Genomic DNA, 22,059 nt, shown 5'->3' on the forward strand with positions numbered 1-22,059 from the left:
TTTTTGTATTCACACCCAACCAGTGTGTGTGTGTGTTTGTGCTGCAGAAAAACAGTCCATGTTTTACGTTGACTGTCTTGGTCAGGGAGGGCAAGTACTTTATGTTCAGCCTGGTAAAGGAGTGAGAACAAATCTGTATTTCAACATACCTAGTGTTTTGTTGGGTATCCTGTCGACAGCCAAAATGAAATCGTCTTTGAAGAAGATATAGCCCACAATGGAGAAGAGGTAGACGAGGATAAGAGCCAGCACAGCTGTCAGAACAATGGAGCGCCCATTGCGGGTCACACTCTTTATTACGTTCAGCAAGGTCTCTTCTCGGTAAACCAGATCAAAGAGCTGAAAGAGGAAGGATTCAGAGATAAAATGGGTACACATTATTTGTTTGGATCATTGCCTTTATTTAAATCTCCTTGCCAACATCTCGTGGTTAAATGATGTTGGCGGAGAATATGTGAACCTTTATGACCAATCAAATGGCATCTAAACCCCATTTTTATCTCATGTTTCTCTGTGTTACAGCGGAAATTAACAGCGAAAACGTCTTTATTTCTAATCAGGATAGGTTAGGTACATTGCACTGTTAGTATACCAATATCTAGGAAAGGGCGTCTAAGTCGGTACATATGCATATAAGGTTAGTAATGGTAAGATTATGTGTTGTGTGTGCGCTCACGTACTAGCAGACTGTAAAAGAAGACATGAACGAAGACCCCCAGGCTACAGATAATCAGGTAGAGCAGGTGGTACAGGAACTCCACGTCCATGATCATGGCTATGTAGCCACGTGTGAAGGTTCCACGGTTCCCAACGAAGCTCGTAAGGAAGATCACCTTATTACATAACTGGAGAACAATGGAGAACACAGAGAACACAGAGATGACATGTAGAGAAAGAAGCCATGTTATGATATGCACAGAATGTTCAAACTGAGAAGGGGAAGGTTCACATATCAGGAATAATATATTTGGGTAGGATTTGGCTTATTGTTCAGACCACTAAAAATGCGTGACATTTCTATTAGCAGCAGTAATGCTACCTCAACTGTTAAACCAGTGTGTCCACTTGAACGTGAAATCTGGCTGAATGCTTGAGTTGCCTCGGTCCTGCACTGTGCTGTGCACACGCAAGTCCTGTATCAATAATTTTATTGTTTAGTTAATGTTTGGCATGGGACTGCGCCGGTTGCCAATTTCAGTCAACCGTCTACCGGGCAACAAAGCATATCTAATTGCAATACTGCACGTGAGTTCTGTACAAATGCTAACTACTTTCTGAACACACTGTTACACACTTACATTGAAACCCCCCAGCAGGAGCAATGTGGGCTCCAGGCCTACAGAGAAGATCAGGCGCAGGATGGTTGAAGCAATGAGTGCCCGGATACCGTGAGGCTGAGGCAAGATGATGACAATAGCCAGAGAAACCAGCATGGCCATCCACAGCAGGGCAGACAGATGGGGCTCCAGGGTACCTGACGATGAAGGAGGTCACATTAGGGAGAGGTCTGACTCTTTCCATTCAATCATTAATTATGCAGCCAACTATTCTTAGTAAAATAAGTGTATTGTTCTCTTTTTACCATGTCAACAAGAGGCCAAATCAGTTACTCCCTGAGTAACTGATCCACTCATCTGCAATTCTACAACACACTTAAAAACAGCTTAGATCATTAATGGAAAAAATGGGTTTATCTGAAATCTAACTTTATTTTCGACAGCTTTACTCCAATTTATCTTTTCTGCATATTTAGAAAGAGTTGTGACATGTATGCTATGTTTTATAGTTGCAGTAAAAGTATGGTGAGTGGTATATTCTAATAAGCCAGCATGTGACACAGAAAGGGAAGCCAAATCTTTATGGCTTGTTGAATCCCATGTTTTCTGATCTAGGCAGCCCACAAAAACTGACTGGGTTGTCTTATTTCACAGTTTGTGGGTTGGTAGGCACTCCAGATACCCAAATATATGTGCACAAGCACTGAAAAGGTGAGTTTTTCTTTTTTCCCTTTAACACCCAAATGCATTTATCAAGTTAAAAAGGTCAGACAGGTTTTCTTTTCACTGAGACACAAATAACGCTACTCTGAACATCTCTGCTGAGGCCTCGTTCTTCACGTCTCTCTATGTACAGATCACATGACAGGTACTTGTTACATAACCCCCCGGTTGGCTAAAAATACACCTGGCTCCAGCTAAATTCATCGAGATGGTCCTGGGCACTGCATCGTAACATGCTGCCTGGGCGCTTGGACTTGGCAGCCAACCTAGACAGAGCAGTTTGGACGTCACACACCTCCAGTCTAAGACCATTCATCTCTCTTACTTGCTTACTCTGCAGCTATAAGAAGATAGAGACAGAGACTGGCCGTTACACTAAACCACTTACACTTCAGTAAATTCTACATTCAGCCTGATGTTTGCTACATGATGAAAATTGAGATTTTACTCTGCATATCTAAGTTTCCCTTATTGTTGACAAGTATCTGAGCTATAGCTCCAGTGTCTACTTGCACGGTCACATTCGAGCAGAGCCTGTCACAGGGTGGAGACTGGCACTTTGACTACTACTGGTCAAGGGTTACCCGACTAGTCTTTACTGGGATTCTGAGATTGCTCCGGTGTTACCGGAAATTCCGCGGGATGCACCTCTTTACGGCCCGATGTCCGTTTCTTTCCGCTTTCTTTGTGTTTGAATTTTAAACTCTGGTGGATTTGTGAGGACTATGGTTAACTGCTCCTCAGATCTCTGCAGGGTAAATCCAGACAGCTAGCTAGACTATCTGTCCAATCTGAGTTTTCTGTTGCACGACTAAAAGAGCCTTTGAACGTACACATCTTCCACCAAAACAATTTCCTTCCCGAGGCTATTTTGCAACGGCACCGGGGCTCCATCTGGCGCTTAGCGCCGCCCAAGACGATTGTGATTGGTTTAAAGAAATGCCAATAAACCAGAGCTGTGGATGAAGGTCTGGCAAAATACATCCACCTGACTTGAACATCGGCATTAACCTACAGAAGGTGTACAGAGGACTTATTCAAGGTGTTTGTTTCGAGTACATCTGCACTACTGGCCACTACAGGGAAAAGGTCCCAATCACAGTTTCTTTTTAATCAAACCACCTAGAGAAAACATCCACTTACGGATGTGAGTAGCCGTTTTCCATTCAATTGTCAAAGAAATTTTAGGCAAACTTTTGAGACGTCACAAAACAAGAAATGCTAATAAGGATGTGTTTCAAAACAAATCTCCTTGGCCATTTACGATAACAAATAAGAGAAGTCTTTGGTTCAATTTAGCAAGTTTTAATTGTTCTTTCATGTCTGCGAGTATTGGCCATGTTTCATGCTGTCCGGGGAGCTTTATGGAAATATCCAGAAAGACAACGACAGCGGAGACAGGTGATCAGCCTAGCAAATCCAGTTGAATTTGCTTATCAGAGAACTACCATGACTTGGATGACTGAGAACCTTTACAGACATACTTCACTGGAGTAGTTTGGTTAATTCAAGTTTTACAAGCAGTTGGCTTGCCTATTAACAGGAGACTTGCATCCAGGACACAGTGTGAGTATGTGTGTGTAGACATTAAATATTCACTATTGAGCAACTTAACAGTGGCTGAACTTTTTTATTTTCACATGAAATGGCTTCAGTTTGGACCCAACATTGGCGTGTCCTGGAATGAACTGTTAAGCTCCCCAAAGACCTTTAACACTGAAGACCACATGAGGTTTCTAGAGCTAAGCTAACAACCTTCTTTTTTTTGTCTCTTCTAAACCGCTGTGAGGAAGTTCAAACAAAAGGGACCTCGCCGTTTGACCCCAGACAGAACAATTGGAAGTTTATGCGAATCACAATGTGCATCTTCTCTCTGCTACTCTGCAATGGAACAATGCAGGCCTTAATGGCTGCGGCTTTTCACATCCCCACAAATACTGCCCTCAAGGAGAACTGAGAAAAAAAGGAAAGGAATAAGAGACAGCAAAACAAACAGAAAACTGAAACTGCACGTAAAAATTCAGGTCTGTCACCACATTCCTTTGGTTTGTGAAAAACCTCCTGTCATGCAGGAAGTGGTATCTTAGACATAACCCTTTGAATGGATATTGTATCTCTAAAGTAATCTTAACACTTAATTAGTGATGCAACACCAGACTTTTCCAGATTTTCCCAACCTAAATGTGGAAATTTAGGCCACATGACCGAGCGTGACTGATCAGGGGTTAATATGGCAACAAGGTCAAATATGTAGATCCCACAAAGGAACTGAATTACCTTTGGTTTTTGTAATTTATGGTTAAATAGCCAATTTACTTTGTTTTTGTTTTTCCTACACCCTGAAGAATGCTGCTTTGTGCCGATACGCGTGGGTTGCTGCCAAGTTCTAAGATTTCAATATGAAATATCCATCTAAATAAAAGTTTTCACAAAAAGAGTGCCTTGGACCTTTTTTTTGCTCTTTGAAGTTTTTGTTCCCTTTTCAAAGAGCACCTTCATCATTTGTTTTGAACTTCTGAGCCCTTTTTTTCCCTTAGTTTGTTTTCTATTGTCCACACTTAGTGTGGGAGAATGGTTTAGTTCCATGTTCTTTATGCATATTCATTGAACTATATCTGAGTTTACAATGAAATCTAAAATATTTCAGGGTTGGCAAATTAATGAAAATGTTTTGTGATAAAAATATATATATAGTATGATGAAATCTAAATTTGATTGATATTTCAGAGCTGACCACAGCCAATAGTCTAACCAATTAAACACATTGTTACAGCTCGGGTCCACGTTTAGTTGTCAGCAATTGCTACTTGCAAACACAACAACTATGTGACAGTGACAGAAAGATTTAAATACTGCAGTTGAGCAGTTTAAGTTTTATTTGAATATATGTTATGCTATATTATTACAAAAGCCTGTTTAGTAAATGTTTGTTTTTTATTCTGTATTTTCTTCCTCAGAAACATGTCAAACTTTGAGGATATTAGAATTCTGGTGTTGTCTCTCAGTGGTGGCCACTTCTTTTTTTGTATTATGACCAGGGCTTTTAAATTGACACCCGCCAAATGCGGAGAAAATGTAACTTTGGCGGGTAACATTATAAAGTACAGGCTGGTGATGAATGAAGCAAATAACACTGCGTCTGAATCGGCAGGCTGCAGAAACGACACGACGTGTCCGTGTTTTCCGGCAAGAAATTTGGGCGGTTGTGTGTATGTTTGGCTTGGAAACATAATCTTTATCTGGCAACACTGCTACTACCACAAATCCTACATTTCCCATGAACACTATGTCGTGACGTGTCATGCAACCGATGGCTACATGCCTAGTGTGTGTGGTATCAATAACGAGCTACGCTGAAACGGAGAAGACGAACAGAACGGCGCAAAATTAAAGTAAATTTAGGTAGGAAAAACAAAGCAAACATGTGGAGATATTTTTCGGGAGTTAAGAAACGAGAAGAGCCAAAGAGGAAGGCTGCAGTCACAGGGGACCAAGATGATGAAAGAGGAAGGAATATATCTGCCATCAACCCAAATAAAACAATTTAAAGAAACATGGATGCTTAAATGTATTCAGTGGCACTCATAATCTGGTTTATTTTCCCTGGAAAAAAATGTGGCTAGCCGCTAGTGGAAAGTCTGATTGGCTGGTTACTTTCTACTACGAAATCTACTAGCCACATTGGCTGGTGATCAAAAAAGTTAATTTAAAGCCCTGGTTATGACACGGACCTATCCTTCTCCTGCACCAATACAACAGGCAAACAACTCTGATCTATTAAGAACATTTAAGTTTAAACCTGTGAAATGATTTATAGCAGCTTTGACACAGATTAACAGATAAATTATAGTATTTAATGTTGTGGATTAACTGAGAGTGTATGTAGGACGTCTGACTTTTCCCTGTATGTAAATCTATCTCTTATCAGGTAGGTGTCACTTTCAGTGGTATATTCAACAGTCAGTAGCATGGTATTGTTTCCTGCTAGAGTTTCTGGCCTCATTGGGAGACCACAGTATTAACGTAAGTCTGTATACAAAACACACAGAAACACACCTTATTATCAGAAGATTACTCAAACTGAGACCAGAGAATAAGACAAGAAACCTAATAACATGTTACGGCTTGTGTTGGTCAAGCTCAGAAAAGGTAAAAGGCACTGCAGTTCAATATTAAAACTGTGCTAGATTTTTATTCTCATCACAACTCCACTTGTGGTGAAACTCACTTTGAGAGGTGTAAGGCTACACCTAAACCACAGTCACGAGAACACAGAGTGTTCTGTAAATTCCTGTACATACGTAACACTAATAATGCATCTAAGGTACATGTTGTGATGCCAGGTCGCTGTTGCAAATGAGAACCTGTTCTCAACGGCCTACCTGGTTAAATAAAGGTTAAATAAAAAATAAAAAAACATCCCAACTGCTATAAATACATATTCTGTATTATTGCAAATGCTGGGATGTGACTGCTCAAGCTACATCAGGTTAATTAAGGTACCATGTGTCCAGGGGAAATCAAATGTTCTCATGACTGCACTCCATCTTCTGTAGATTGAATCTGTAGATTTTGAGGTTGTTGTTTTTTTTAAAGCTGGCTTAAAGCAGATCTGAAGCTTGTTGTCAGAGCAAAGAGTCCTTAAATGAGTACCCCACAGATTTGGCATTGAATGCATATACCATTGATTGATTCAAGATATTTTTTATACCACACATAATCTTCTTTGGCAAAACCTGACCTACATTTTTAGGGTGTGTTCGGGTATTTCGGGGTATGTTAGTAGCAGCTAATATCGCCTTAGCCACTAGCCTCAAGCAGAAATGAGAAACATCAGATTTTACACAGCTCCCTCTGGAGCCATAAAAGGCCTTATAAAACTTTTCTCTCATATGCGGTACAACTCCCCAACACCTGTAAACAGACTTTGATTTGTAAAATAGGTGGAGTTACCCTTTAGGCTCAAATCTGAAAAAGTGCAAGCCCTTTTTAGGTTAATTGTCAGTTTCCGACATGGACAGAGGAGAAATTGACTGTGGCAGGACTACGCTCATTTTCAATTACTGTGGAAATTGGTTGTGTCCGTCAAAATATTGGTTTTAGAAACCCAAAACTTAGAAAGAAGTTTTCAGACTAATCCGAACAGAACCTCTGAAAGATCATATTGGCCTTAACTTTACAGTTGACCTGGGGTAGTTGAGTACAACCTCCTCTTAAACACACTAAGCCACCAAATGTTTTTTACCTGGCAGCAAGGAGCTGCACCTGGAGGGCGTCAACGTCCAAGCCTTGACCCAATTTCCGTTAATCTTTGCCATACAGGTTGTACGTGTTGTTTTGTACAATATGCCTCCTGCCCCACCCCTGGCCTTGCACATTTAATGTTTGTGCCACTCACTCCCATTTCTTGAGTTGTAATAGTCACACTTATCGTGTTAACCACAGCGCGCACACACACACACACACACACACACACACACACACACACACACACACAAGATCACAACAACCTGCTCCAAGTGTTAAAGCGCTAAAAAAAAAGAGAAAGTTTAAAAAGTGAAGAATGTAGCAGACTGACCTCCACGGACACCCTCCAGCGGGTAGAAGAAGGCCACAAGCAGGTTCATGAGCACAGCCAGGTTGAAGGAGATGCTGCTCCAGAACGACATGTTCCTGGAGCACCAGTACAGGATGGGCTGAGCTGGAGGGCAGGGTATTGAATTTCACACAGGTCATTGTACTGCAGTGAGATTGCGCAGACATCTCTATATTAACAGTACAATACGCCAAGCACAATATATCCAAGAATTTCACTGAACACTTTTACAGTAAAAGTAAAACACAAAATGACTGATCAGTGTTTCACATCAAGGAGGAGCAAAACGCATAGAATGTCTGCTACTAATTAATTTCCAATTAATTGCAGTCAAAGCTAAGAAAGTTGGGGATGATTTCCTATGTAATGTAGATACCCCATGTTGATGAATTTGTTTTGTGTTTGGCGTGAAATAAATCATCGTGGTGGCAAATTTCTTTCATATTTTTCCACTGCAACACAACGTTTTTGCCACGTTTTATGATCTACACTTGAATCACTCAAAAGTTGAATGAGGAGTAATTTCAGTGATTTTAAAAATGTATTGAATTTAGGGTGAAACATTATCAGTGGTACAGAATTAGAAGGGATCTATGTGGTGTCATTATCAGCACCAAATCTGTAAACAAAGGATTCACTTTGAACGGTAAAATTAAGCAAAACTTAAATCTATTTAAGTAAACAAAACCAACTGTCATGCACATTTCACACACACTACACAATTTGCACACACACACACACACACACACACACACACACACAGTCAGGAGATCAGTATCGTGCCAATGCTATTCTGAGCCAGACTGTTCATTAGAAAAGAAGAACTGCAGGTGGGGACTTCTAGCAAAAGAAGTCACTATGACAAGTGATTAGCACCAGCGGAACAATATGATCTCCTCCTGATTCATTCAGATAGGAGAGAGGTGGTTGTCGTCACGTGTTATCACATTATAGACAAACCATCCTCCTTCAGGCCTGACCATGAGACAGGCCACAACATGCTCCTAAACCAGTCACTTCACTGCAGTAGCTGATAGAATCACCCAGGGGGTCAACAGGGACCTGCCCTGCTAAAAGGGAAACTCAACATAGTGTTCAGGCCTGCACGACTATGGCATTTAAGATTAGCGAAAAACAAATGCTTAGTTTAAAATAAAGAATGTCTTATGAGATTCCTCGTCAAAAAAAATCACACATTATCTTTTCTTGATCGCCTGTGAAGAGCTTCTCCTATCTTGGCTTGCTGTTCCTGATCTCCCACCTGGTGATTCGGGAGCTATGCTGTGTCCACTACCCTGCCTTGTTTTTTCTCAGTAAGGTTGGGCCATTTCAGAAGTGAAAAATGCGTGACTGAGCATGACCTCAGACTGGCAGGTAGATGACCCGTTAATCCCATTAAGATGGGACACTCTTGGAGCATCCTGCTAGCTCAGTTGAATAAAAGGCAATATGAAATCACAACATCCTGAGTGTGAATCCAGTCAAGGATCTTTATCACGTTATATCTATTTTACTGCCATCTTTCATGTCTCTGTTTACTGTCCTAATTTTGCTTATAATAAAGCAGGAATACCAAAGAAAGAACTTATTAAATCAAAGACTGGCAGCAGGCTTCACGCTCCATCCATAAGCTTTCTCCCTCCAGACAAAACACAACATTCTACACTGTGATCTCTTAACCCCCAGCTGATCCATCGTTCACAGTTTTAGCTCTAAAATCCCTATTCGCAGTGGCACGAGACAAAAAGGAGGGCTGGTGTAAAGGTTAATATTCTGTACTACTAAATCCTGCCAGGACATTTTTGTTTGCCTTCACCTCCATGTTTTCTGTTTCTAGAAAGACTAGATACAGGAACCCTACACAGTAATCTCCTTACAAAATGGATGGACAAACAGAATACAGGAACCATATGCAATTTCCCAAGTTAAGACATTTTTGTGAATTTTGCGTACTGACCACAACTGTTGTGTTTATCATTCACTACATCACTCTCTCCTGGCTGGAAAACATCAATTTACATCTTTATAGAACACATTTCCTTTACCTCATCTTACCCTTAATTAACTTATATTGTTACTATTGTAACTATATTGTACTTTAAATAAGTTGATAAGTTGCTTATTAAGGTTTACATGCTCTCTCCACTTCCATTCCTCCAGGTTTCAGAGTTGAGTGAACAGAGTAAAGCCCCTTTCACATACAGTATGGAACCTACAACATTGCTGAGTTGAATTATTAGCGTGAGTAAGTGGTCTTTGTTTTTGTTTTTTTGTGGTATTATATAAACAATATGTGTTGAGATTGTTTGCAGATACTGTATGTATGATCATTACAGATAGATTAGGGTTTATTCTACTTTCTACTTCTATTTGTTGTCTATTTGGAGTACCTGGAGAGGCATGTGAGGCTGTTTTTAGAGCGTGATCTTTATCACAGCTGGTTGTCCATGGTGCTTTCCAGTGTTGCCAACATGTTAGACAACACAGAGATAGAAAAATAATTTCTTGCCCTACCATTTTTAATAATGGCGTCTCCATTGTAACATCAGAAAAATTGCTTTCTGTGGTGGCTGAGGCCTTTTTGGCTTTGAACGTGTATATGTGAAAGAGGTTTTAGCATCTGTGTTCTATTTGGGGGGGGGGGGTCCTCAGGGGCCGGGAGGGATGCAAAAGGACAGCGTGTAAACAAGGAACTAGGTTACAAGGAGTTGAGGAAAAAGACGCACAGGGAACCGTGTTTGTGTCACCAGCAGCCTCTTGAGTACCTCGCAGCTTCTTCTGCCAATTCATCTCATTGAAGAGGTCCTCAGAGCGCAGGAAGAAGTCATTGATCTTACTGCCTTGCTCATCCCGCTCCGTGGTGTAGTAGACACGCAGCTTGGACTCTTGGGTGAGGAACTCGCAGATGTTAGGCACAGGGAAGACTATCTGCTCCATGGTACGATCCAGCCGTACAATCTGTACACAACCACAGAAGCAGCCACCAATCAGTCACTGTGGCAGGCAAACAAGTCTTAAGCCTGTACTATCTTCTTTAAAGCCAAGTGTTTACAGATCAATCATTCATTCAAATGGTCTGACTGGTTATTGTCACAAACTGTACTGTACTTTGCAATACAAATAAAAGGGTAGTTTTCTTAAGACAGGGGAAATTTGCATACAGGAAACAATCAGTGTTGCTTCTTGCCAAACATGCCAAAGATGTTTGTCACTCTGTCAAAGTACACACTGTCACTCAAAAGCAGGCCAAGAAAAACATCAAGTGCCTCAAGTCAATTGAGATACCAAAACATGTCCTCAGTCTCTGTAGCAACACAGATGTCTTATTATAGATGTCAGAAAGTGGGCAGACAAAAGGGACATTTGGGAATATTTCTCAGTAAATCTTCAAAATTAAAAATACAAATACAAAAATGACAGAAGTAGCTCCAAAATGGCACAGTTTAGATGGAACATGGCCCTAACCACTGACCTCAATCTGAGCTGTGTGTTTGGCATAGAATTCCAGGGCCTCATCACCCTCTCCATATGTCCCCCCTGGCTTCAACATAGCCTGCAGTTCCTTGTTGTGACGTGCTAACTGAAATGACAACACCATGTGACAATGACAAGCAGATCAATGACTCATCACAAAGACTGTTTCTATTATCATCAGAAATATTTGCATAAAAGTATACGCATGTTAACTTGGCATGCGCTGCATTTCTGAGCCAACATTGCTGGTACTTAACAGCTAGGTACAGTACATACTATTTATTCTTCCTTTGAACACACAGACTGTTCTGTTCATTCAACCACAAGGCCTTAGGGTATGTATTGACAGTGGATGTTGATTGATTATAATTGTAGACATTACTAAATAATGTTTTAATCAGACTAGACAGGTTATTGAGCAGGTTGTAGGAGATGCTGCGCTATTGAGCAAAAAGATAGCGTAGAATGGTGGGTAATATGTCTTTAGCAGCCCCAGAAAATGACACAGACGTACAGTAAGAGTAAGTAATTGACTATGTCATGAACTACACTATGTGGCTGTGCATGTGCTACAGCATTTGCACATGGGTGTGTCCGTGTCCACGCTGATTTTACGGACAGTTGTTGGCTCACCTGATGTGCCAAGATGTAGATATTATGACCAACATTGCGTGGAGATGCAGAGTGCTCCTCCTCTCCATCTTCACCCTCCTGTGGCTCCTCCACCTCTATCTCACCCTGCATGTAGGCCTTTTTGATCACTTCCACCTACAAGAATATAGACTGTCACATAACATCCACCTAATACTGTTAGATGATTTGCATGATGTCACACGCACCAGCTCTTTAGGCCTCATGTTGTACAGTATCCTCTCAGCGTTCTCGCTGTCATGGCGACTCTCCATAATTGCAAGAAGAAGCTTTGAGGCATTATTCTATGAAAGGATGAGAGTACAGACAACAGCAAGCAGAATCAACTCAGGTTCATTTTTTTGTATGATGATCAGCATTCCAAACTGTACACAGGGAGTAAATCATTAAAGAGGAAATCCAACTATAAAAATGATTACTTTGCCATGTGTCTTTGTTATATACAGTAATTCATGATGGAGTACTTAATGATAATGTGCTGTCATAACTAGTGCTGCAGTTAAACGCGTTATTAACGGCGTTAACGCAAACCCATTTTAACGGCGTCAATTTCTTTTTATCGCGAGATTAATGTTCTTTTTGGCCTAGCAAACTTTGTAGTTTTTTTCACATGTTGTTGCAACAACTAGTAACGTTAGAAAAACTACAACACCACACCGGATCTAGCTAGACTGGAAACAGAACAACAGGCACACACTTGTTTGGGCTTGCGAGCTGGCCAAAGAGTAGTAGGCTAACGTTATGTTTGAGTGGATGGCGAGCACGAGACGCCGGAATGGATGCCAATAAGATTCTGAATGGAAAGTTTACTTTTAAAAAGTTGCCAAATGGTTCCTTTGACAAGACCAAAGTGATCTGTGTGTTTAGTCGTTGTGAACTGAGCTATCATCGCAGCACGTCCAGTCTGAAATACCACTTGATGGCCAAGCACACAGCTGATGCCAATTCTCCGCCCCCCCTCGTCAAAGCCAGAGGACAAAAGCACAAAGCAAGCCGATCCACTTTTCCATGTTGATAAGAGCATTAAAATGAGAAAAAAATAATTGGACAAAAAGAAATCTAGGGACATTTAGAATAGGTAAAAATGTGTGATTAATTGTGAGTTAACTATGACATTAATGCGATTAATCGCGATTAAATATTTTAATCGTTTGACAGCACTAGTCATAATGTATTTTAGCATACCTTATTTAAATCAACACTGTTTTTGAGATTTTCTTCAGTCAGAGATTTTCTGTAATGATTTGAAAATCTCTAGAGAATGATGTCAATGTGAGTTTTCCACAGAAGAAGAAGAAACATATACCTTCCAGCAGCAAATCAAACACTAGCACACCTGTTACGTAAAACCTAATGTGTTTTCCCACTTCCTCTTATTAATAATCACTCACTTTGAGTTCCAGCACCAGATCCATCCTCTTCTTGCCAAGGGGGTTGATGTCATTGAGGATGAGAGCGATGATGATGTCAATACCATTGCATTCATGAGTGGCAATGCAGTTCTGAGGAACAAATGAAATGAACGTAGTTGAAAGTGTAGACCGGAACAGGAGAGCTACAGGCTAGCAGTAAGCAGTAGCAACATTATTATTAAAAGGTAGAATTCTAATAAACGGGACCTTTATGCAAACAGGCTAAAACTCAACAACAATTAAATATATAATATTTCATGTTTTCTGATGCTGCTGGAGTTTTGTTGACATCCTAAATAACACAGAAGTACACCAGTCCAGTATTGCCAGTTATGATCCGATAACAAACACAATCTGTAATCTATTAATGTAGAGGTCAAAATCTTTGATTTCACAGCCTTCAAGATCTGTATTGTCTGTCAATCAACAATTCAATATTTAATAAACAGGCCTTTTCCCTTCTATTACCTCAGGTTCAACAGCCCTGGCACAGTCAGGTGCTAATGAAATGGGCCACCTTTATATTGGGCAAGTCTTGGCTTTGTACTCACAAGCTACAGTTTATTTTGTGCCACACCGCAAATTAATTAATAAAACTAATAAATGGCTTGTGGCAGCCAAATGGTTTGGAGAAAGTATTTTATACCATTTAACAAAGATAATTAATCCCACACAAACAACAATAATTCCAGCATCTGTCTTTTTCCTCTCAGTAGATATGAACTAGTCACCCTTCTAGTGCTGTTAAAGGGAACTGAAATCAGTGACTGCATTTAGCCAGTTGCTTGTTTAGCTCATGCCAGTTTCACACTTGCCATAAAATGACCCCACGGCTGCTTGAACAGAGGATGCCATCACCATCACGTGACAAGACCAAGCAATGTTTATTCATACCAAAGAACAAACACAGGCAGGTTGCCCAGAGTCGGCTGTTGTGTTATACTGTTGAAGAAAGACGAGCGACTGCATAGGTTTATTGTGGCAGCCGAGTGCTGGCCATGAAAAGGGAAATGCTCAGATCTATTTACAGTACTACCCAAATAAAATCACCAGCATGAAAACTAAAATAAAAAGTTCCCTCCGACGTAAGATGAGGATAATATGATCAAGTAGTTGATTAGAAAACCACATTTGAACATCTAAATGAAACAAAAAGGCTCTATGTTGTTACAAACTGCAGACTAAAATATGGTTAAAAGTACATCTTAAGTGTGCGCTTGTATACTCATGCTCTGTGTGTACATGTATCACCTGGTTCTCATGACAGGGACCTTGGCAATACTCAGTCAGGCTCTCCACAGTCTGGTTGATGAGTCCTACGTTCTTCTCATTTATGTAGAGTCCCAGCAGCCCCAGTCCGCCTGTGGTGCTGCCACAGATACAGTCCAGGAACTGAAGTGTCTCACACACAAGATTATAGTTGTTCTTGTTATTCTGGTTACGCAGAAAGTTCTGGAGATGGATGGAGATAAAGTATACATTAACTAGGCATAACCTTCGTTCTCAGGACCCACGTTATCCCCTAGATTTGGGCAGTGTGATATACAGTATCTTTGTCATCAAGACAGTGTCTCACTTTAAACTACAAATACGAAAGCCAAAACTGTGAGAATTGATGTCGAGGAAATGTCCAACAGAGTTAAAGCAAGCTGATCAGTCATGGTCAAACACTCCTTTAAGCTTCTACTCAGGGAATATGAAACCATTTTACCCCCCAACATTTTCTATCTTTCTCTGAAGTGAGAAATATATATATATATATATATATATAAAGTTAAGAGTCATGAGGCTCATCCTACTGTTAACTTCTTTTTAAGCATGTCAGCCTTTACACCAGCCAGACAATTACTCCACGTCTTTGTAGGAACAGAAACATCTCACTGAATTGATCATCTGTGCTGCATGGCTAGCAGTAAATCAATATCTTTCACCCACGCTGGGTCAGGATGGACGAGACGGAGTGATTCAGCATTGAGCCAACTATCGTTTAATGAAGGCATGCCTTGGTTTGGGGTGCAAACTGAATCAGTGCAAGAAGGAAGTCTTCTGTCTGGGCTGCTGGAGCTAGCCATTACTAAACACCAACACACACACATCATAGCGAAACCAGACCAAGACATACCAGATATGGAAACAGCTGCATCAGGAAGTTCTGCAAATGGTGCCTATTTTCTACATGGTTTCGTTTCTGTATAACCGAGTGTGGTGATAGACATTCAGAACACAGGTCAGGCATGTCATGAGAGGGGCGACGGGGGGGGGTTTAGGTCAAACAAAAAGTAACAACAAAGTGGAGTAATCGCTGACCTGCAGATCTCGATTGTGGTTCTCACAGAGAAGCTGCATGAGGCGCAAGATGGGCTGCATGATGGTGATGATGACGCTCATCTCGCCTTCCTCCTGGCTCTTATCAGCAGTCGGGACGGGAGTGCCGTCGGCGGCCGCTTGGTGCTCTTCGGCTTCGACCTCGCGGCGGTAGGTGGTGAAGGCCTTCTTGGTGACAACGGAGGCCTCAACTAGCTGCTCCTTCACCTCCTCAGTCACCAACGCCACCACCGGCATGTCTTTGACTAACCATAGTTATAGGAGGGTTAAACACAGACCATTGGAGATATTAAACTGTGTTATAAAGCAGGGGTCTTCAATGTTTTTTAAACCAAGGACCCCTTAACTGAAAGCGAGACGTGTAGGGGGGCCTAAAGCCTTCATACATACCTTTCTAGTGCATAGAATACTAAGCTATTAAAATAATAATTGTCGGCATGATTTTATAAATCATCTTTTAATGTTACGCATAATGTACATGTGGCACAGTGAATCCTTAGGATTAACTGTATCTGTAGATGGCTACCTTAGTGATTACCTTACCTATTGGCCAGTAAGCCAGTAAGCCTATCATCAGTGGGGATTTATATTTGCTAATAATATGTTGGATTCATGTTAAGACATTTTAATTTGGAGGCCCCCCTGCAGTGACTCTGATGACGCCCTAGGGGCCCCGGACCCCCTGTTGAAGATCTCTGTTATGAAGAATGTTCATTTAGTCACGTAATCATGTACTGATTCATACCATAATCATTTACAGTACATGCATGTCTTAATTTAAGAAAACCAAGGCTTTATCACTTAATACTGTCAGACATTCCTAAAATGAATTACTACAGAATGCACAAGAATAAATAAATTATGCAATTTTTGTTTTAATACATAGGATTTTTTATTTATTTATTTATTTTTACCTTTATTTATTCAGGGAAGGTTCACTGAGAGGGAACCTCTCTTTTGCAGGAACGCCCACATTCACATTTAGAGATAACGGATGTTGATTTTGCCAAGTTTGATCAAGAATATGATCATATATTTCCAGTTAGTGACCTAAACTCCTGACCCTTCACCTTTCTTGCGTGCTGGCGTGTCTTTGTCTGCTGGCTCCTCATCCTTCTTCTTGCTGCCCAGGTCACTAGTATTGACCGTCACAGTGGCTTTGATCTCCTGCTGGGCCAGCTTCATGCGCTCATAAAACACCTTGAAGAATTTTTCCGACTTGTTGTCCCCAGTTAAACGTTGGTAGAATGACCGCTGGAGAAAAATACGAAAGAAGAGGACAACACATGTTATTCGGACTCCACTTTTTTCTGTCTTACACTTCTCTGTTTTAAAGAACCGTTACTGGTCGGCTGCTCCAATTGGAGTAGTTTACACACCACTTTCTGCCCTCTTCTTCTTTTCTTTTTTTTTAAACCTAATGTTATGTCAAAATGCTGTTTCAAGGTGGTTGACTTTCAACACCAACATGTTACCAGCAATGTTTCCATTCCAAGTTATCCTTGATCAGAGAACAAGGTTTTTGAGGTCAGAGCACTTTTTTTTTTCTCACAATTTTTTTATTAAGGAGAATTCCGTTCAATTTCAACACGTAGCTCTGTTTGTAAATTTGGAGTGCTGTCAGTAGCGAGAAAAACGAAAACAATCAGTGCTGCCTACACCGTGTTATCCTCCTGCTACAGTTTGCACCCAGGAGGCTGAAACAGGGCAAGTTTTAAATGTGCTTTTAGCCTCTTAACATGTTCAAAATGTCATTACAAGTGTCTACCCATGTGAAGTGATTCCTTCCGAGTGAACACAGTGTATCTGACTGCAGTAGATGTTAAAGAAATGCATAAAAGTTGTGCTAATTCAGCTCTGTTTAGCTCCGGTGTTGAGACGGCAAGACTTAGGGACCGTCTACAAACTACAACACCGAAAAGAGATACAACAAAAATTTCTTAATTTAATGATTAAATAAGGTAGTGTCTCCAAACTTACCTCAATTATAACTTGTCTCCTGCTAGTTGTACAACTGCACTTACGTTTAAAAAATAAGCATATGCCTATTTTTGAAAATATTTTTGTATCTCTTTTCGGTGTTGACGGTCCCGAAGCACTCGTCTTGCCGTCTCAACATCAGAACTAAACAGAGCTGAATTAGCATAACTTTTATGCATTTCTTTCACATCTACTCAGTCCCTCCAGAAAAACGTGATTATGCGATCGCATAATTCAATGCATGATCAGCCAAAGTCCGCATATTTATGCGGGGGGCGCATTTTTTCAAATACGCCGCACTTTCGCCGCATAAATTGCCGATTTCCGCGCAAAATATGCGGGGCTTGCATTATTTTATAATCCCCGCATTTTCGTTGCAAAAAAGTCACACATATCTTAGCAGAAAGTTGAAAAATGTTGAGTTTACTTCACACAAGAGCAGCCATGTTCCCGTTGCCATGGGAACGTTATGAAGTGACGTAATTACGCGACGTGAACATCATCGAAAAGCTGCAAACCCCGCGATGAAGCCATGATGAAACCGCAATTTTTTGCAAGTTCCCGCAATTTCATCTCATAAATATCCTGCATATTCCATCACATTTTTTAAGAAAACGTGCCACATAATCAATGATTTTTTGCCCGCAACTATTACAAAAAAACTCTTTTTCTGGAAAGACTGTCTACTGCAGTCAGATACACTGTGTTCACTCGGAAGGAATCACTTCACATGGGTAGGCACTTGTAATGACATTTCGAACATGTTAAGAGGCTAAAAGCACGTTTAAAACTTGTTGTTTCCTGTTTCAGCCTCCTGGGTGCAAACTGTAGCAGGAGGATAACACGGTGTAGGCAGCACCGATTGTTGTCGTTTTTCTCGCTACTGACAGCACTCCAAATTTACAAACGACAGAGCTACATGTTGAAATCGACCGGAATTCTCCTTTAAGTAACCGCCACTTCTTATCATTGTCTCTCTGAGAGTTTCTACAGTGCTGACAGCCAGAGGTTCTGTTAGAAGCAGTTACATAAGCCTCCTCTCAATGTGCAAGACATGCTGCAAGGCCTCACCGTGCTCACCTGATTCCAAACCATCTGCTCTCTGCCCCCTTCTACATAACACGTTTCTGGCACCCTGAGGACTACGCTGGGCGTTAACACTTAAACAACAGGCGAGCAACAGCAAAAACGAGACAAGATTTGGGGATTTTCACATGCAGCCAAACTCAAATACATGCACACACATAGACACAGCTACACACCCTGCTGAGGACACACTACTGTACATGTGTCTACTTTACAAGCGTGCACGTGCAAACACACAAAGGCATGCCAACACAAACCAAGCAGGTAAACACACGCTGCTGTAGACATGTTCATAGAAGGTGCCTCACTTGCGGTGCAATAAAAAGTACATTTGTGTGATTGCACAAGACCACAAAGGTTTTTACGAGTTTTTCAACTATGCAGCAGTAAAAGTTTGATTCAGCATGAGCAAGATGTTTGTGAAGTCAAGGTGAGTTTCTGCTGAACTAAACAAAGGGCAATCTTGTCTGAAAGCCTTGTACGCATGGAGTTGTTGTTGTTTTTTTGCAACTGGCTCATATGCTCTGTCCCATTCCTCTCCACAATCCCTCCTTACATAAGACCTGTAATCAGCTCAGTGGTTACAGTGAGGGCACAGTGAGCGCCTCAGCTCAAACACTGTTACATCAGCCCACAGAGGGCGAGCAGTGGAGAGAGGGAGAGGAGAAGGGAGAGAGGAAAAAAGGGAGAGAGGAAAACCCTGTCCTACTTTAACAGTGCCAGAACGGCACGAAGTGAACGTGTGGTGTGAGAACGAGGAGGGAGGGTCTGAAAATAGAGGCGGGAGGGGGGAGTTTTCACATACATAGATTCTGGGGCAGTTTTGAAAGCCTGTTACATAAGAATCTTTTCAGGTTTAGCTCAACTCAGATACAATTCTGAAAGAGGGGAAATACATTCAGTGAAACAACATGCAAGTGCAGTAACATATGAAACCTATGTAGTGAGAATCTTTGCAGAATCACCTGATTCAAGTCCTAAGGGAGGCAGAACACTTAATGCATTAAGAACATCATGTTGATAAAGAGTTGTTGTCCTCTCTTTTATGCTTGTTTTTCAAGCTGTTAACATCATGTTGTTGACAAGATAGGGTCATTCGTTGATAGTGATCTGATTAGGAGTCAGCAGGCCGACTTCTCCAGACAGACACAACAGCTCTGGGATAGCAGCTTTACAAGATTACCATATTAAATAGACCTCATGACTGTGGCCATAAAAATCCAATTTCTTCACTGATGTGAAGGGGATCATTTTGTCAACACGTCTGTCATATATGCCGTGGGCAAAAGACACACAATGCAACAACTGTTGCCCCGTGCTCTGCCAGCAGAGCGAGTTAAACTATGGCTGGGGATGAAATGTTTTGGTACCAATCCAAACAGAGCACAGAGTATCAAAAACTGTCAAATACTAAAAGTTGGCATCACATGCCTGCTTAGTTATTTTGTCTGCTGTCTGGTACTCCTTTTCTTTTTGAAAATTATATTTATTGGGTTTTTCAGAAATGACAAAACAGATACACATACACAGAAAAACTGACAAAAAAACCCAAAACAAAACAAAAAACAGCAATTCTTATGTAGCTGTTATGCTGAATAATATTACATTATCTTACTGTATTACAACATTCTCTTTTTTGATGTACTCAGCAGACATATACAGCAGTTGCAAACACAGCAGACAGATATTAAATAAATTGTCCCCATATTTAAAAAGATTCTTTCAATGGCTAAACAAGTGGAAAGGCTTTAAAATTGGTACACTTTTAACAGGTTTAAATCACAATCAAACCGACTGTATTTCATTATTATTACATGCAACCTTTTAGAAGTTTGACTACTGTACTTTTGTTTAATGTAAAAAGGGTTGTTATGTATAAAGACATTTTAATTTCTCAGTAATGGACTGAAAAAAGTTTAATATCTGCACTGAATGTGATAAGACAGGATTTAAATATGTAAGATAGTGATCTTACATAAGGATCCTCAATGACTGCAGTCATTCATTAAATAAAATGGTCCATCAGCCAATCAGCCTTAGCTTTTCCCGCTGAGGTGGCTTAGCCCTCTACTGTACGTGTCCCACTACAGAGCCATTAAGCCTCCTGGGAGCTCTGCTGATCAGTCTTGTTCAGCACAGCAGGGTTAGGTTGACTCATAATTCACTCTCCTATTCTACAGAGTCAACATGGTGGCACAGTGGGGCTAGCCTGGTCCTACCAGACTCTGGTACATTTTTATTTGTACAGAGAGTCTGGCCACTCTCCATTGACAAGTGTTAACTTCCTTGAAGGCTGGTACTTTATTGAAGTTTAAAACTATTGGATATGCCCAGAGCCACTGTGGATCTGCCATAACCAATGGCTAACGTTTGGTCGTGACGTATGTCATGCGCATGTGCAACAAGAGGGGAGACCGACAAGGCTTCCTTAGCGTTAGCACAGCTAGCGTTAGCCTTAGCCAACTCCTTCACCACTAATGGAGCGAGCTGGAAAATCAAACTTTTCCCGAACCCTGTGGGGAGGAAGGCCACAACATCATGGCCACCAACAAAACTCAGCAAAGATCGTTCTTGCTCGGACTTTAACTTCTGGATATTGATATATGGCTTTGCTTGCATCTTTCTCCGCTGCAACTCTAGCCCACGGCCTCAACGTCATCGTTCTCAGCCACTCCCTTCGCTGCACCGCCAAAAATTTTAAAATTGAGCGTGAGTACGTAGAAGGGCGGAGCCAGGCTACAGTGGGGCCTCCTTTCTGATGCTTCTGTGCTCCTACTTATCTCTCTATTCCATGTCAGCTGCCACCTCGGCTCCTGGCATCAACACGGGCCAGTTATGTAAGGTCTGTTTATACCACCAGCTCTCTCTCTCTTTTTCCATCTTCTGCCTTTCCAGCCTGACACCTTGGTTAGTGACAAAGCTATCTCTGTGCATATTGGAGGGTCTTCGATGGCGTACTCTACACCGCCCAGCTGGTAACCACAGAGATCTGCTCTTTGAAGCTACGAAAAGACAGGAGGTTGAAATGAAAGTGTGTGGGTTTTCAAGTTCTCTGTGCAGGCAACAAGCCAAGCAAAGTATAAAATGTAGCCAGTGACTTCAACAACAAACAAAAATGCACTGATTAGACTGAAAAGCTGCACCGGGCAGGATTGAAATAATTCAACTTCTATAAACTACAAACTGAGTTTCAAAGGAGAATCCCCTGCCCACTCTGTAGTTAGAGAGAGAGCTGTTATGTTGATGACGCTGATGCCTGGAAACTCACTTTGCAGAAGCTTTTTAAAGCTTTCCAAGAGGTAGCTGTAAAGTGAACATGAACCGTGCAGAGGTGGGGGGAGTCACCACCCTTTGAAGGGGCTGAGGGTATTGGCGTGCCACAACAAGCCTTTTGAGTAAGAGTGGTGGCACCTGTTTGGTCCTGTGACAGTTCAACTTCTGAGATCATGAAGACAGTGTTGAGTAGATGGATGGTGGGCTGGGAGGAGCAGAGCTACACTTCTTATATAACACACAAAAACACAAGGGCTGTTTT

At 41.2% G+C, this 22,059-nt stretch overlaps 1 protein-coding gene across 23 annotated transcripts in view; it reads right to left on the reverse strand.

The window, feature by feature from the left end:
* itpr1b (inositol 1,4,5-trisphosphate receptor, type 1b) overlaps positions 1-22,059 on the reverse strand; it is a 103,958-nt gene that overhangs the window by 18,569 nt on the left and 63,330 nt on the right. For 16 of the 23 annotated variants that reach the window (XM_031279851.2, XM_031279826.2, XM_036002470.1 and 13 more), the window contains 12 exons: positions 16,529-16,712; positions 15,441-15,703; positions 14,385-14,585; positions 13,113-13,223; positions 11,910-12,005; positions 11,704-11,838; positions 11,069-11,176; positions 10,323-10,554; positions 7,579-7,701; positions 1,299-1,474; positions 681-845; positions 150-339 (listed from right to left, as the gene is read on the reverse strand). In XM_031279851.2, coding sequence (XP_031135711.1) covers positions 150-339; positions 681-845; positions 1,299-1,474; positions 7,579-7,701; positions 10,323-10,554; positions 11,069-11,176; positions 11,704-11,838; positions 11,910-12,005; positions 13,113-13,223; positions 14,385-14,585; positions 15,441-15,703; positions 16,529-16,712 — 1,984 coding nt within the window. The remainder of the gene's footprint in view (positions 1-149; positions 340-680; positions 846-1,298; positions 1,475-7,578; positions 7,702-10,322; positions 10,555-11,068; positions 11,177-11,703; positions 11,839-11,909; positions 12,006-13,112; positions 13,224-14,384; positions 14,586-15,440; positions 15,704-16,528; positions 16,713-22,059) is intronic. The other 7 variants (XM_031279872.2, XM_031279885.2, XM_031279866.2 and 4 more) reach the window with 1 other exon arrangement.

Source organism: Sander lucioperca, chromosome 6, assembly GCF_008315115.2.
Source record: "Sander lucioperca isolate FBNREF2018 chromosome 6, SLUC_FBN_1.2, whole genome shotgun sequence".
Lineage (NCBI taxonomy): Eukaryota > Metazoa > Chordata > Actinopteri > Perciformes > Percidae > Sander > Sander lucioperca.